Source organism: Neodiprion lecontei, chromosome 1, assembly GCF_021901455.1.
Source record: "Neodiprion lecontei isolate iyNeoLeco1 chromosome 1, iyNeoLeco1.1, whole genome shotgun sequence".
NCBI classification, from domain to species: domain Eukaryota; kingdom Metazoa; phylum Arthropoda; class Insecta; order Hymenoptera; family Diprionidae; genus Neodiprion; species Neodiprion lecontei.
Window position 1 is genome coordinate 32,660,913 of NC_060260.1, and position 18,198 is coordinate 32,679,110.

At 44.2% G+C, this 18,198-nt stretch overlaps 1 protein-coding gene across 6 annotated transcripts in view; it reads left to right on the plus strand.

Annotated features, from left to right (window-relative positions):
• LOC107221971 (zinc finger protein 608) overlaps positions 1–18,198 on the plus strand; it is a 96,134-nt gene that overhangs the window by 53,915 nt on the left and 24,021 nt on the right. For all 6 annotated transcript variants that reach the window (XM_046745596.1, XM_046745570.1, XM_046745593.1 and 3 more), the window contains exon 3: positions 17,872–17,995. In XM_046745596.1, coding sequence (XP_046601552.1) covers positions 17,872–17,995 — 124 coding nt within the window. The remainder of the gene's footprint in view (positions 1–17,871; positions 17,996–18,198) is intronic.

The following is an 18,198-nucleotide window of genomic DNA, read 5'->3' on the forward strand; positions in this document are numbered from 1 at the left end:
ACCGTTTAGTCATTCCATTTGCTCACTCACGAGCGGAACTTTCACAGTTCTTAGCGAGGTTCTTAGACGTAATTTTATCGATACTAGTAGCTACCTGTTGACAAGCAAATTTCGACAGCATCAAAGCGATTTCGCGGTACTTGGTACCGATAAAACGATGGTTAAAAAAGTGTTTGATTGTAATTTTTTTCCATTTATCGTGTTTTTTTTCTTCTCTTCCGGTCTGAACTGTGTAATGGCTGATCTCGAGTAATTGAAATCCGACCAACGAGCAACTGCTTAGAAATTTGAGCTCGGTAATTGAATCGAGTAATCGAGTAATATTCTATTCATTGTTATTAATAAATTAACAACGATCGTTGATCGTCGCAATTATCGGGATGTGTAAAGATTACGATACTTTTCCTCGTTACGTTAGTGTGAAAATTGCATGAAATTTCATTTCAACGTGCAACGTGACCGAATTCCCATTGCGTACTGTACATCAAAGTGAACCGATACCGCGGTCTTCTTAATCGAGGATCATCGCGTAGGGATTAAAGAGACGCACGGTGTATAGAGGTAGTTTAACACCTCGCTAATTACGAATGCGTGTTGACGAGTATAATTAGCATGTAATTTCGTTGTACGACGAATGACGTCGCACAGTTGAATCGGAAATGTTATACGCGGGACTAGTTTTAGAAAGTGTTATCAAAGTCCGTGAAAAGGCCTTACAAACGTTCGGATGAATAACAGCGCGATACAAAGGTCGACTCGCATACGTATAAATGCACAACGTCTATCTGATGAGGATTCACACCCTGGGGGACTTTCCGATCCTGCTCCTCGTCGTCGACGTGTAAGATTTGAAGAAGGCCCGCGTCTCTCGTCTCTAAATTCAACACCCTCCCGCCTCTCTAAGCTGTTTGAATAACAATAAACTTGCACATGTTATTCACTAAAGTTGAGAGAGGGGAGGTCCGCTTTTGTGGGATGTGTTGGCTTTTCCGTAACGCGCGGATATCACTTAACGGAGACGAAAGTTGTGCTTTTTTCATGCACGACTCTCGAAAGTTCGGGCTGCCAAGCATGGCGACACCGAGAGGCGGGGGGGAACCGGCGAGCTGGAAACCGGCTGTCAAACAGTTAACAGATACATCTGTTCGCCTCTTACCGCTACACAAATTCCCTTTTTATTTGCTCCTTTATATCGTATGTAGACTTTTTCTCATTCGTTTTATGCAACGCCGACGGTGCACCCATCGGACATCGATGCTATGTAAGACCGGCCGGGTATCCGCGATGATCGATGGGATTATATTATACCTATACGTGAATCCATTGTAACCCGCCTAATTAATTTACGCATCTCGTTTGAGGCGCTGCTCCGTCGACGCGCGTGCTTGTAACGACGTCACTTGACGTCTCGACCACGATAATCATCGCGTCATTATAATATTGTAAGCGGCGACAGTCGTTATATCCCGGTATCATATTAATAATAACGACAACAACAAAAATAATGATGAAGATGATAATCATAATAGTAATAACTATGACATTGCCCGTCGATGGTGAAGATGTTACAACCGTGAACGAATAACCCCCCCCGCCCCTGTAACCATCGATGCGGACGAGTGACTCGATCGGTCATCGCAGTCATTCGCATCATGCCTACTTTTTACAATGTTACAGTATACGGCCACATACCTGCAAAAATATCGACTATTACTGTTCAACGTTGGGGAAAAAAGAAGAAAATAACAAATTGAAAACGCGGCGACAGAACGAAATGAACATTTTTTTTCTAGAAAGCAAACTAAAAATCACACCAAAATTATTGTAGCTTTATAGAGTCTTATATACGTAAATGGATAGTTTTAAACGGAGGGATATTTTTTTACAAAAACAATGACAACAGTAAATAATGATTTAAAAAAAAGTTATTCTTACACGTTCAATATCGTTGGTACTTTTAATACAGGAATTTTAATTCGGCATAACAATTTCACTTTGGTATATCTATTGATATATTAATTCGGACGATGGAAATGTTCGAGATATTTTATTTTTATCTCGTCATTTGTCACTGATAATGAGATAAATCGTACACTAACAAGTTGTGACTTGGCACGATTATGTACGTATGTACATAAGCTTTGAGACATTGTAGTGAGTCAACTGTTGAAATAGGACGACGTATGTCGTTGGTAATTTTTTTCTTCTTTATTTGACAGAGACCCAAATAGATTGATAAAGAAGGCTGCTTTTGAAATTTTTTACAAGATTTCAGTTAGCAACGTTAATGCAACAAAGCATCGGTACAAAAACCATTGATTTACAATTGCAAAACGATTTTGAAAGAATTTAGCCTTCATGATATCAGAACGTTCTGCTCTGATCATGGATTACTAAATTTCAGACAATCAAACTTCAACCGAATCTCTTCGAGTCGACGTTGCTGTGTGTATAATATGTAGAGTCGAAGGTCCCAATACCTGTATCTATTATACTACGTCTTGTAAAAATACGGTTTGCAAATAGAGATTATTTTTGCAGTCGAGACGTTTGTGTAAACAGCAACTCGCCTCCGCTCCTCGAAACAGTTTCTAGTAAAATATACGCAATCTCATGTACACACATCGTCACACTCCAAAAGCGAAAGACTTGGTGTATAACATATGCAAGTACGTAAATATGATGTATACGTTTAGCAAACTTGCTCGGTAGCTTACACACTCACTCGCTAACTCATCCATTCGTTTCTTCTCCCTTACGGGCAAGTAGTTTTTTTTTCCCCTCTACTTTCAAGCTCATAAAACAGAAAATGTCTGTCGCCCCCCCCCCTCCTCCCTGGAAACTTTTAAAACGCGCGTCCATCGATTATCCAGCGGGATTTGTAAACTCTCACGGTAAGTCATGTTACATGCGTATGAACGAGGTGTCATTTAGTGCGTTTTTGGGAAATAAGTGTACCTATGCCGTAAACGTATTCATCGAACGTCTTTTCCCGAGCCATGAAAAGTTAGGGGGTCGATCCTCGCAAGGATTTTCATTTTTTTTACGACCCCCCTCCCCCAGTTTGTTCGCACCTGAACTTGTTATATCTGGTCGCGGTTATTTCACCCGCGAACTAATCCCATGACCGGGGAGCAATGGGTAAGCGGCTTAAACGTAACAAGTAATTCCATTTTCCGTACGAAAGCATCTCTCTCTTCCGTTTCGCGTTCGCGACGACGACGGCGAGTCGTGACGCGACGGGCGTTGCTGATCTTGCCACCTTCTGCCGCTGCTCCCGGCGGCTGGGTCGCCGTTTCCATGGCTACCCGGGGGCCGGGGGGGGGGGGGGGTGGAGGTGGGGGTCCGTTGCTCAAACAATCGTTTCCTCTACCGCTTTACAGCAAAACTTGGCGACTCGCCGTTTGTCGTACGCTGCTGTTTTCCCGCGCAGTAATTCTTTCTTCTCTTGTAACCTGTAGCAAGGTATCGTTTGTGTTGGCCGGGGGCTGTCCTCCCACCCCCCGCATGCCGCGGTCCTTTCGAATACGCTGCTGCAGATCTTTGGAATTCACTGCAGACGCTTCCTGCGACATGGTTCGGAGGGGGAGGAATTTCGCCGAGGAGGTGGTGGAGGAGGACGCTTTTGCAGCTTGATTAAACACGCCGCGATTCCCCGCGCCTTGCTTCATCCTCCGGCTTCTAATGAGAGAAAAACAAGTTAATTAGCTTCAATTAACTCAAGACATCTCCACAATTTGTCCATCCGGTATCCCGAGACTTCACTCTCGCTTCCTCCTCGCTCCTCCCGCGTCGGCGGCGCGACGATCGTTTGTCTCTTTGCCGCGTCAATCGGCGGCCTTTCTCTCTCGATCTTCTTCTCTTTCGACACGCTACAGGGGTGACTGTGACTAACTATCGGTAATTAACCGCTTCTCCTCCTCCTCCTTCTCCACCACCACCACCTTACTCTTCTCCTTCACGCGTGTACACGTAAATCTGTGAATTTTTTTCACTTCTCGGCAGGTGGGGGCTGGGGGCTTGTTTCAGTTAGATTTTGACCGAGGGTCGGTGAGAAAAGGGAGGTAGTCGGTTGCTAACAACACGAGTATTATGAGAATTTGTCGAGGCATGTCGATGCGGGATAGAAAGAGAAACGGCGGGAGGGAGGGAGACGGAGAGAGAAGAAAGGCACCGTTTACCGACGGATGTCAGCGTGTTTATTTGGATGACTGAACAAATATTATCTCACCGACAGCCTACGAAACTAAGCCGCGCGCTAACAGCATAATATACATTGAGAGATACCCGCGCGTATATTAGTTATACAGAGACAGAGCTCGCCGCCTCGATTCGATCCCATGCCGATCCGATCCGATACGATACGATCCCATGCGATGCGACGGGCTGACAGATGGCCGCTGGCCTCCTCTGTGTGAATCAATATTATTACTGGACGAAATATAAATTAATATTCCACGGTGTATGAAAATAAATCAATCGGTGGCTCCTCGATAAACTGGCTGGCATCGTAATTTACCTATACGCGCCGGAGAGGAGAACCTTTTCTTCCTCAGACGCCGCTGATCAACCGGCGTTATGTATCGAGGCTATAAAGTTGTTCGACTGGTTGAACCCAAAACGCCTGCGGCGAATCCCATCTCTCCTAGATTTATACATAGGTCTCTCTATCTACCGCTTTATTTTTACCTCGTTTCTCCTCATTGTCAGATAATAAGGTAATAAAGCTATCCGTTCCCATTCATCCGTCGTTCTCGCTCTCTTTCTCTCTTTCTCTCTCCTATTCGCCACCGCAGCTTCTTCCTGCCTCTCTACTCTTTTTTTCCGCATAATTCTACATCATCCACTCGATACTTTTTGCGGTATGTTTGTATTGTATCTCACCGCACTCTGTGGGCGGTCTGCTTCAACTCGTAATAACTCCCCTACACACGTACATTCTCTCTTTCTCTTTCTCGTACGTGTGTATATAAACGTAGGTTGATTGCGAGAGAGATACGCTCGCGTTCGCAAACTACGTACGTACATGACATGCACACGTGTACAATTAAGCGGTACGGTGTAGGTATTGGACACGTGTAATAAAAAGTTGTTTCACTATTCTCGAAAAGGCCGCACGGCTTCTGCTGCGACTGTCGTGTACTTATACTACGTATAAACGATAAAAACTGTAGTACTTGTGTTTAACGTAGACGATGTGTACGATTATATGTGTACGTAGTGTTGCTGGTATAATAGTCACGAGGGTATATATTTCGTTGTTTGAGGATAATTACCGCAAGCACTCGGCACCTGGTCACGGTACATGGAAAAATACCAACGAATTTCAGCTAAATTTGGATTAATTTCAAGCCCTGCTTAACCAAATTACAAATATAATACCTACTCTAATTCTCACTGGAACAGAATCGTCCGTACACACAAAAATTCACGCCTTTCGTAGCGTTTTTTTCACGTATATACGTTTTACTTACACCGACGTCGGTTTTACCCACCTAAAACTCACTCGACGGAACGACCCGTACCGTCCCTCTCCTCTCCTCTCCTCTCCTCTCCCCCCCATCTCTCCAACTAGAATGGTACGAAATTAATTTTTCACGCTGAATTAACCCTTCGGGGAAGCTCGTAACTACCCTCTTGGCCTTCTGTCAGGATTATTTGAGAAAGGGAGCTGCAGGTTATGCTCGAATAATTCCCTCGCACCGAATGGCGGGGCTGTTTTTTCGTACCGCGTATCTATGTAATTCATTTCTAAAACAGACTGCGGCACATTTGAATTACGTCTATTTCGATCAGACGCTGATCGCGAGTGAGACTCCTTTTTTTTACAACAAAACTGAAAAAATCGAAGAGTAATTTACGTATTTTGACATGACCTATTGTATTTCGTGTAGGATCAAGAGAAACGTTCCAAATTTAATATCAACGACTATTCAGGACATTTTATACAACGGTATAACGATTCGATTTCGAGCCGCAATAAATATTCCCTCCACCCAAGGGTTCAATGTTCATGACGTGCGTGTAGCTCGGAGGTCGCCCCCCCCTTCCTCTCCTCACTTCCCTGCCCCTTCTCTGCCTTCCCCCATCACGCAGGTATAATACAAGGGTGACAAAGGTAGCGACTTGGAAATGCGCGCTCAGGGTTCGTTCTGCAGAAGGTTGCCACGAGGGTGAGGGCACGGCGATGTCGGGGGATAATAGGGTTATAATGACTTGCTTTGTGCCGGCAGGGGTTGCGGACCCGCACGTGTATAGCGGTGTAATATACGGCGCTATATACGCTCTTGGGGCATAATATACTCCGGTAAACTCGCAACTGTCTCATTAAACCTGAGATGCAATGCGATGGTGTCTTTTCTCTTTGCGATATTCTTTGCCGGGGATTGACGCGTACGACATTATTTTGTACGTAAATTTGCGTACGCATCGCGGAATGGTTTTACAGATGTATCCGATACCTACGTCTGCCTGTATGTTATCTTTGTACGAGGGAAGAACGGTGGGGTTGAATTCCATACTCGACGTCAAATTATGAATTCGCCGGATTGTCGATTGTGTATCTGAATTTTTCTTTCTCGGCAGTACATTATAACGGTATCGTGATATAATTCGAAATCATTCGTTGAACAATGCGCATGGTTATCACATGTATCGACGTTATCATACAGTTTGTATAATGTATCTAGTATATTACTCGTTCATTATTATACATCGCGAAACAGATTTCTTTGAACTTTGTTATTGTATTATGTAGTTGTTTCTATGCGCTGTAAAAGTGAATGAAAAATGAAATTGGCTCGATCGATGACGAGATTTATTACGACTAGGTCCGACTTTTGTTCTCTCGAAATATTTTTTCTGTTCAAGAATTCAATTTTAGAAAGACTATGCTTTTGTATGACTTGTTTTGACGAATTGCTTAAACCCGAAGTTGAGACATTGAAGAGACATCGTCGAGAAACTTTGATCTAAATTCAGGGACGTTTATTTTAACTATTCATCGCAATGTCTACAGAGCTCCGACGTCTATCAAATCTTGAGTTTGAAACGATAAGGATCCCGTCTTTTCTACCCCCCCACCATCTATCTTGAAGTGTAAATGTCCCCTTGATCATCTTCTAAACTCTCCAGCAGTCCACTCGAGAATGCAGAGTCTGAATTCTGAGCGAAATGAGCCCCCGACCCGCAAAGGCTTGGCTAGCCTTGCACAAAGGCACTTGGCGTTCCTCCACTACTCTAGCTTGCTTGCGCGTCGCCACGATCAAAGAACCAGAGAGAGAGAGAGGGAGAGAGCGAGAGGTGCAGCGAATGAGTGGGACTAGGGATGTTGCGAGCATAGCGAGTGTGCGCTTAATTGACCGTAAGTAAGCCGCGTGGAGGAGAGAAGATGAGAAAGGAGAATGGGATAGGATGGGATAGGATGGAATGAGATCCCGAGGCCCGCAAACCTGCGCCATGCGACGAAGTAACTATCATCCAAGTATGCTAATTGGAAAGGGGGGGGGGGGGTGGGGGGAGGCAACCTGCATGCATCAGAGTCCGGCATAGGTACCCATACACACTCGGCGATACTCGTGTCGGGCGCGTTAACTTCCAACCGACGACAAACGATAATGCGATGGTAATGACGACGGCGTTACGGACGCTACAGCAGGTATGACATCGCTAGTGGACTCGGAACAGTGCCTACATCTAGGCGTGCAATGTTCCGTGACCCGGGGTTTCACTATCGAAACACGTACCTACCACACGTGCTCGGGGGGCACGTATCGCCTTATATAAATAACCCTCGAATATTCGATGGCGTACAAGCTGGGTGTCGGTGTCTCTGGTGCTTTTCAACAGCCCCGCTTTGTAAACATTCAACTAATCGCTCAACTTACCAGGTTTTTCTCTCTGCGTGCATACACGACATACGTCACTGGTGGGGTTAGGTCGGTGAAGCATCGCTTGAAACTGAGACCGGAAATACTTACCCACGTGGACGAGTTTTTCGGTAAACCTCCCTTCACCCTCGTAGTCGCGCGATATCGCGAATAATCAATACACAGCTAGATAAACTTATACGTTTAACGTGATATGCCGGATTGATAAGCTCGAGCTTGGAATCGTTTTGTCGATGCGGTATTTATTCGTCGATTTCTTATATTTTTTTCTTTTTCCTTTTTTTCTCATCCTCAAGACTTGCGAGCATTGATCGATAATGATGACGGGGGTTATTTTAAAACTCCGTCGCAACGGTGAGAGCTGTTATTAGACTATCTTTGCTGGCGTGATTTAAATCTGACACAAACCAACCTATTTCGGGCACCATTGTGCCTCGGACGAGGTAACGATCATGGTAATCGAGATTTATTTATCAGTAGGTTTATTAGGATCTTACGAGGACTCGTTGCTAACTTAGTATCTGCTTCGTGATCATTGCAGATAAATACTTTGGTCGAAATCTTGATTCATGAATGTAAAAGAAATTTTTCTTAGGGGGAAATATATAAGAGGACTTGAATTTTTCGTGTAATCAGTCGAGGCCTGACTCTGCATCTTATCGGAAAAAAAAAAATATATCTTATACCTGATAAGAAATTAAAACCGGGTCAATAACTTCACTTTCTATTATGTAAGCGTATCGATCAGTGGTCTTTGCACTTTGGTAATCTCGGAACGATTTGGCGCTATCTTAAAAGTTACGAATAATAAATGAATAGATTGGATTTTATTAGTCGCTGGGATTCCATTGGGATAACGGCTTGAATAGAATTGCACAGATACGCAGATTTGAATTCGAAAGTCTATTGGAAGAGTAGTTTTCAGATGTTATATTAAAATTTTTTTTATAACTGGAACAAAATTCTTCACGGTCAAATCGGCATTGACATATGATGAAAAAACTTCGCGATTTACACTGTACGAACTTGTGGGAGAGGAGGAGCTTTGAGCGCCAATTACAGGCCCTGAAGCGGGTACCAAAGTAATTTGTTGTAGTGGGTTAGAGCTTTTCCCTGTATCGGTCGGATCGTCGACGAGCAATTACATTCGACGGGCACGATTTTGATGCAATTTTGGACTTACGCAAGCCGAAAACTCGACGCCAATGCAATGCGATCGGTTCGGTCGGAGGGAATGCGCGTCGCTAGCACCTGCATTTTATTGCTTCCATTTAAGTTGATTGCTGTATTGCGCTCCCGGTAACAAAGACGAGTTTTTCTTGTAATTGGCCTCCTTCGAGACGGCGAACAAAGAACCCCGGCAGCTACAGCCAGCGATCATCCGGTCGGCTCTGCAATTCTGGATCATTCCCTCTAACATCGAATGCCCTTTCGGATTCTACAGTCCGAACTCTCACGAAACGTGAATTTTCAATTGCGGCTATTTCCAAAGTCGGCTTCTCACGCGATCGCGGGGAGCGAACCGACACTGCCCAAACCTTCTTCTTAACGTCTCGTAAATCGTAAATCCCGATCATATTGACGTTAGTAACGTTATCGTAACGATTCGTGCTGAGGAAAAACCGTTGTTTAGCCATTTCGGAATTTTCTGAAATTCAGTAAACCGTAATACATCGTCGTAAAACAGAATACACTCATAATTCGGAATTTTAGTTTCTGAAAAATCAATGTAAAATTAAGAAAACAGTGATTTTTTCCCCAATCTTTCGTTTCGATAATGTTACTAATTTGAACCTCGTAAATCCCGCCCCTGCGCATCATACCGTTTTGCAACGTTGCTGTACATATCTCCGAATTTACATGATAAACATGTTGTTTCTGTATATCAAACGAAGCGATAAATTCACATTCTATATCTGCGGCGTATATGCAACGTGAGTTATTTTCGCACGATCCTCGAGCTTGCAACGTGCATTTACGCGCGCCTATGCGTACACAACACTTGGGCGTACAAAATATATTATATAGATTCGATTTGGCATCGGCGCTCCCGGTAATTCACGCTTCAGCTTTATCGTAAATATCAAAAAGAAGACGTACGTGGCTGCACCTCGGTGTGCACTGAAAAGCAGCGATGAAATGACGTTTGCAATTTTCTGCCCCACGCTATTCCAGCTCTCGAATTCCCCGTGACGACTTCTCTAAGGCTTTATTCACCGACGTTGTTATTTACCCTCGACTCTCTTCGCTTGCAAGAGACTTGCGCGTACACCAACAACGATCTACGACATCGCGTGCGCGAAACTTCGCAACCGCGACATCTCTTGCCGGGGAGTCTGAATAGCCGAGTCCGGGTTTCAAATTGACTTGCGAAATGTTGTCATCACCTGGCGTTGGCATTTCTCACTAGGCTGCCAAAAGTATTTAACCGCAAATTGTGTCGGCTGTCGAGTTACTTTTATTGACAAATTGTCCTCCGCGGCTCTTCGCGTTCCGCAATGACAAATGGAAATTTGCGCTCTTTTGTCTCTCAGAACTAACGTCGAGAGTCACGTGAACACACCAACGTCTCTCCTCGCGTGCTTGCGGCAATATTATTACCGAACAAATCTCTTCTCCGGCTTACACGACGACACACAGGGAAATCAAAAACGGGACTTCCGATCGACAGACAGACGGTGAATTTTTTGTTGGAAATAAATTGTCGGTGGTTAGGATTATTCGAATTTTTGCCGATTCTACACGATGTATAAAAATAATATTCGTCTCCTATTTATACAAGTATTCAAATGTTAAATCTAGTTTATACACGCGAACCGAATTATACAATCAATTTTTTCATGTCCGCAAGTTATGATGCTGAAATCTTAGTTATTTCGTTAAGTGTGATCGGGAAATTATTGGGAACTTCCAAATTTTCTTCGCAATGATTTTATCTTGCATTGCTGCTCGCGAATCAATTGTACATGTATATGGGGCATTCCGTGACATCTCGATCTAGATTCTACGTCGATGTCTCAGATTGGCTTTATAATTTTTTGTACGAAAGTACATGACGAAAAATGCAGTCGCAATTGTCTTCAAAATTTGTCGACCCAGCGTATTTGAAGTACGATTGGAAAAGAACTCTACTTTCTAAAAATCTGAAAAAATTCAGAAAAGTCTTGTAAAATGTAACAAAATTTTTGACACCTATTAGAAGATGGAGATTTTATACCTTCAAAAGATGAATATGAGAAATGAAAAAAAAAACAAAAAAATTATCACAGGCATCGACGTAGAATCTTGATCGAGATATCATGGAATGCCCTATATACATACAATAGATCCAGTTTGAAATAAAAAAAAAAAAGGTTCGATTAAACAACGGCAAACGAATTGTTACCCCGTATGGAGGCAATTTCCTGGTGGGAAACTTTGATATCAACAAAGCTGCTGTTTGCCGTTGTTTTGGAAGGTGAGCGCACAGGATGAAACGTCGTATTAAGTCGCACCCGGGTTTTAAGTAATTATACGAAAAGCTCCGCAGGAGAAGGATTCGAGGTCCGTCCAAGTGCGTGTGCGTGTTTTTAACGAAGGTACACACCGCACGGGTTTCACCCACACCTAGTCACGCAGAAACCGCGAGTTGTCAACGCGGGCGTGGTGCCCTGCAATATCCACCTACAAGCATAACCAAGCGCCCCTGCAGAGCGAGAGTCGTCGTCGTCGTCGTCGTCGTCGTCGTAAGAGACGAGGAGCCAGCCGTAGGCATTCCGCGATACGCGTTGGTGCCGGTTGCTGGCACATTTACGTCCACGTGTACGTGTACACACCCGGTATAACCTCCATGAATATATTCATGAGAGAGGAAACATGGCGGCCGGGAGGAGGTTTTCCGACTCCGTCGCACCCGCCGCGGCGATCCTACTACCTCGGAGGAGATGAAGAGGGTGCGCCGACGATACCGATGCCCGTACCTATACACGTTGAGGGTATCATCCTCTTCTTCTCGCTCCCTCTTCCTGCTCATCCTCATCCAAGGGGCCGAACAACGCCGCGAGGGGTTCGCCCCCCTCCTACCGCCGATCGTAACTTCTCTTCTCTTCTCCCCTGCAGGCTTTCGTTATATTTCCGTCTCGTTCTACCCCCGCTTACTCCGCGTCACGCTCACATCTCGGCTTGTGTAGTGTTTCATGCCGTAGGTGGAGGGTTGGCGGGGCGGGTTCGTGTAGTACGTTGGTATCCTTGCGTCGTAAAGCTGTCGTCTATCCTTCGGGCTTTGAACGCCGGAGACGAGGGAGCGAGAGAAACAGGGATAAACTCCGTTCCGTCCTTATCACCCTTTCTCGGCACTCCGTATGGTTCTCTCTTCGTCGCTTCTTCGCCGCCGGCTATCTTATACGACCGAACCGGAGATCCGAGCCCCGGGGTGCTGAACGACTAATAGATCGACCAATTACCGTCGCTATCTCAAATAATTGATCCTGGGTGGTGAAGAAAAAATAAGAAAAAAAATTAAAATAAATAAAAATTTCTTCTCCGACTGGTTTTGAAACGAGATGTTGCGTTTCATCCCGGGGGACTATTCGGAATTCTTTGTGGAATTTGCACATCGTGCCGAGGGAACGAACAAATGACTTCTTTGTTAAGAAAAGTAGAAAGGTGCACGGTAGAAGGTGAGATTTTATCTGAAAATTGTTATTTTCAACAATTCATTTGCGAGTGCAAGTTTCGATTAAAAACTTTCTAGTAGTTTGTAATTCGGTCCCAGCTGTACTGTACGGATTGCAACTTGTATGACTTGATCAGTGAAGGAAATGGTAAAAAGTCTGAGTAGATTTTCACCCCCTTATTATCTCGCAGCCCCTGATACACGTACTTCGTTCCAATTGCACGAATGAACTTGCCCGGATCCCTATTTAATTTTCTAAAGGGGGAATCTGATGCGTGTGTATGTATGTATGCACGTATGGGCGCGTGTGTGTTTGTACCGGTAGAAGGTTTTTCTAATTAAATTTTCTACAGCCGCTCCCGCTGCCCTAATCGAGTGATTCACTAATTAGGAAGAGTATCGAGGGCGCGATGCTCGTTCGTACCCATCGCTCGTTTCTCGCCATTGACCCGCAGGCCGAACCGCCTCTACTCGGATGAGCATTCTTTCGCTTCTCCTGCTCCCTCTTTCTTCATCTCTCTCCGGTTCTCCGTCGAGGCTGAAGACTCGGCTCGTCCGACTCGCTCCGAGTTAGTCTCTCCCTTCGGAAAGGCGAACCTGCAGCTCCTCTTTCAAAGGAATCTTAATTTCGCCTTCCTTCCTTTTTATCGTCCTCCGTTTCTGCTGCCGTGCCGATTCTTCTCTCTTTCTCTCTCTCTCGCTCTCATTATCCCTCTCGCATGTAAAATCGCCCGGTTACTCACCGCTCGCAAAACCTTGCAGGGGAGCGAATCTTCAAATTGGTTGAAAAAAAAAATTTTAAACCCAATTCTTCTGCTCTCGTGAAATCGAATTGTTCTCGATTCCTCGAGACGTTTTTATCCGTTTAAACCTGCGCGTTCGCGTCTCTCGCCCTCGATGATAACGCGTCATCAATTTTTCTCCCTTTATATGCACGCGAGAGAGTTCTTCTACCTTTTATTCTACAGGAGAGGGAAGTTCGAGGGAGGAAGATTTATCGCTTCAGCTTACTCGTAACTTTGCGTCGCGACTACCCCAGTTCTTCTTATGTAACCCATACTAGCCGTATATGCGAACACTCGGAACGTTTTCGTCTCACCCTGTTCTTTAAATCGATCTTATCTCTTATTTTACTCTTACGTCTCGACCTTCCCCGTTTTCTGGTTTCGTTTTATTTTATTTTTTTCTCTACCTCTCTTTTCTCACGGGAAACTTGAGTCGCGGTGTTAATCGTGTAATGACCACTATTCACATATCAATGTTATCTTACAACTCCCGTAGTCGAGAGTCGTTGTTTATACGAACGGAGCGTTAATTATCCACCTTGTTACTTGTCACGCGTTTGCACCGCTGTGAACCGACCTGTTGTTCTCTCTCAGCTACTTTCGCCGCTACTCTCCATCAACGTTTCCTTCTTCGCCGTTGCCGAGCGAAAAAACAATGTATTTTCTTCGCCGTTGCCTTCTCATAACCGGCCGACCCCGGAATAATTATAGGGGTGCCGCAAGGCTCGCGAAAACCTGAGTAAGCATGAGGAAAACTCGGGAAACGTGTTTATATTTACAGAACAAAAACAAACTCCTTGTAGAACAAAAGCTTTTCACTTCAGATTTTGAATCGTCGTCCATTTTTTTCACTTCGTAATAAGATAAGTAGTCGCGTTATGTCGCAATAAAATGCCTGCAAAACAGGATCTAATATTTAACGTATTAATTTGTCATTGTTTAAACATGTCATTGATGTGTTAATAACGATTCATTAGTATCGAATGACGGGTTTATTATACGTACATTAGGTTTTTCTAGAAATTTGAAAAAAATCTTTGAGCTTATCGCAGATTTCCCATCCAAGGCACGCAGGCATCTCCGAGTCTATATAATGTTATTGTATATACGAACGGATAGCTACACATAATTGGCGTAATTAAGAGCGACGTGGTCATACGTGTTATTAAACCAGCTCCTCGGCAAAGGCGAATAGGATATGTCGACATGTAAAACAGCAGTTCTCATTGCCCTATTAGCGTGTGTGCGAGCGCGCGCCTGACCACCTATTATTATAAATACCTACTGGCCGATTGTGAGAAGTGAGCGAAAGAGATAGAGGGACAAAGAGAGACGGAGAGAGACGGAGAATAGGTATCCTCACCCGTGCTTCATCTTCTCGAGCACTCTTGGCCTTACCACGGACGACGTACGCACGTGTAACGCACTTCGATACTTACACGTAGAACTCTGGTGTAATAAATAGACGTGCGTGCTTGCGTGCGTGCGTTATTTCCACCGCGTTCGTTTCAGCCTCGAATAGCGGGCAGTAAAAGGCGGCCTCGTGCGGCGCACCATAAAACAGCAAGAACCAACCTTTCTTACATCTCTGCGTCTCTACATCTCTACATCTCTACACCGTATTACCGCTGAAGACCGGACAGAAACTTTACACTAATGCAGAACCTCCGGAGGGTGAATGCTTCGCTCCTGCAGCGTACGTTCTACGTACACACGCGTACGCACACGAATACATAGATGCATGCGTGCGTGCGTGCGTGCATACGGCAACGAAAATTTCATGCAGAATGATATCAGGGACAGAGCCGTGTTGCGATCGAGCCGGGAGCCAGAACGCCGCTGGGTAGGTAAACTACATGCGAGATGGGAGGGTTACAACGTATGTATCTGCCTACCTACCTACCTTGTACGTATTATCTGCATAGCGAAATAGTTTCACGCCGGAATAATGCCGTGATTATTCCTCGGTCGTACGAATGTCTGCGTGCTTGCCTGCCTGCCTGCCATGCGCGCATTCTGTACCTTGCGAAACGTAATGTTCACCGCTGTTTCTGTAATTATGGAAGACTGGCATAAACTCCGCCATTTGCATTTCAGCGTTGGTATATACGTATAATATGTATGTACGCGTAGACGTCGGACCCGGTATCTAAGAGAGTATTTCTATACACACGTATATCATGTATTATATACGTATATGGTATGTAACCTCGTCTCCCTCGGTTCCCCTTGCAATTAACGTCCCCTTTTGGATTCGCATCATTTGTAAGAGGGTAATCTGTTTGCGTTTATCATGAAACCTTTCACCTCTGAGTTGTAATTGAACTTTGCTGCCATTGCTTCTGCTTCTGCTGCTGCAAATCACTCCTCACGAATCTCTGTAGCGATCTTCTTTTTTTCTAATCTCTTTTCAATATACAGCAATGCAATAAATCAATTTTATGCAATGCTTGTACTTTTGCTGTAACTTTAGTGCCAGAAAGTATATTATACATTCGACAATGATCAGCTAAATCGTTGATTGTCTCAATTTAGCCGCATAAACAAACGTGCGATCTTGATGAAAAAGAAAATTAAATCGTTCTTCAATCGTACTCCTTTGTCTCGATACATACGCTGCGATTAAATTGTATTCGGTCTCTGATCGACCGGACGTTATTCTCAGCTCGAGTCTTACATAATTGTGATAACATTGATTTGAACCGATCGAATCAGGCAATAATCGTTCGTTGTTAGGTATACCGAATCTTTCGTAAGACGGATCGTGGTTTATCGCTGATTAGTAACGGGCATGTGGCTACGTCGCATGTGTATACATACGTGATGAAATTTACTCATTACTGAATAATCGGCGTATGTGTGGGTATCCTTGTTACCTGCTAATAGATTTTCCCTCCTCCTTCGTCGTCGGTACGTAACTGCCTGGGTTCAATTTGTGCGTACGTAACGTAAACCGAGTTGTGTACTATCTATCTATACATGTAAATTGTACATTATACGCTGGAGAAAAGCTGTAGCGGGGCGTAACTGCATGGTGTTTAAAAATTAGCGATGCAAATCGTCCGCGACGGCAGGCGCGTTGCAACGGAGGGGGACGATTGCGCGGTTAATAGAAATTTTCCCAACCTCAACAGCGATTCGCGGTTGCTGACATGCGAGAGTGTTGCCGCAGTAAAGATTGAGTTATTGCACATTATTGTTATCGCTCTTGTCTGGATATACGTACGCATACGTCTGTATGTACGTCTAATTTACTCCGCAACGGTCAGGTTAATCTCTTCGCCGTATACGCTATCATCCTATTTGATCAAATCAAGATTACTGGTGTTACAAGATAACGATGGACGCGATCCTTTAACGCTGGTATAAAGGTACACACAAATATATCAACCTTACCGCGCAGCGTGCCTTGATACGCGTTTATTATAATTACAAGCAATCCCATTATACCCTCGATTTACCTAATATATATAATCTCGAAAGTCGACCGAGTATGTTATTTGTGCGGATTATCGGTGCTATCGAGGAAAAGATAATTTCGTCCAAAGATGAAATATCTTTGAATGGCTGGCAATTATTTTTTTTTTCTTATTACCGTCCTTTGTACGCAATCGCGTCCTTCTTCCGTTGGAGACACGAGCGAAACGAAAATCTTTTCGAATTCTCGCTGTTAACACGCAGTGCAGGTGACTCGGGAACGTGTGTTACATACCTATTAAACACAAAATAAACTAGCCGGAGATTGTCGATGAGATTTTATAAGAACTGAGGAATTATGGTGCTTCTTTCTTTGTCTTCTTAAAACACGAGAGACTGAGTTGCGTTCGATCGCAGCGTAAAAGCATGTTAAACAAGTTCGTTGAACTTTGTACAAGATTTTCAACGACGTAACACATATGAAATTGATATATTTGTCACGGTCGTAAAGATCTTTTTTATTATGGTATACCCGTCGTTGAGCAACCCATTTTAACGATTTTAGTTATTGTCGAGACTAGATATTCCGGCTTGGAAACATATACGATGCATGCCATGTACGGGTTACGGTACTTTATTGTAATCTCATTCGCATTGTTGTACAAATTGTTGACAACACTGCGATACGAATTTTCACACAGAAAATCTCAATCTACAATCTTTGTGAGAAACAATAGAAAAAACAATTTATTCCCATTCCGTGTAAAAAATAACCGATTTCAGTCATAAATTTGACATTCTTAGCCCTTTACTTTCCCTCCGAACGATCTCCTTCTTCGACTAACATTCCGCATGCCGTTGGAAAATATTTATGTATAAAACACTGCTCTCATTCTTTTGATTGTCCTTAGAAACGGTGGAAAATAACTGTTACAGTAATTTCCTCAACGACCCTGGAGCCAGAGGTGCGGGTTTCGGGAGCTGCCTCTGTCCTGATTGCAAAGCCTGTTAAAAGTTGGCTCGCGCTAATCCCCTGGCTCCGTTTCGCAGACTCGCTCTTTCCCCCTCTCGTCATTCGTTCCCGCAGGTCCTCCGATATTCTTAACCAGGATTCGCTTTGTTTCAGGACATGTCTGACGTCTGCGTGGGGACCAGCGTGGGCACAATCACGGAGCCCGAATGCCTCGGGCCCTGCGAGCCCGGCACCTCGGTCACCCTCGAGGGCATTGTCTGGCACGAGACTGAAGGAGGTGAGCACCTATTACAGACTGTGAATCGACCAATTTTCCTATACGATCCGGGCGAAACGCCGGTAGAATCCATGTATGATTTTACGCATTCACTTCGGCTTTTCAATGTCGAATATCGTAAGTTGTTGTTGTTACAAATTGCGGAAAACACGAGGGAATTTTCACTCGAGCAAGACAACTGCGGTTAACCCGATTACGCGTTG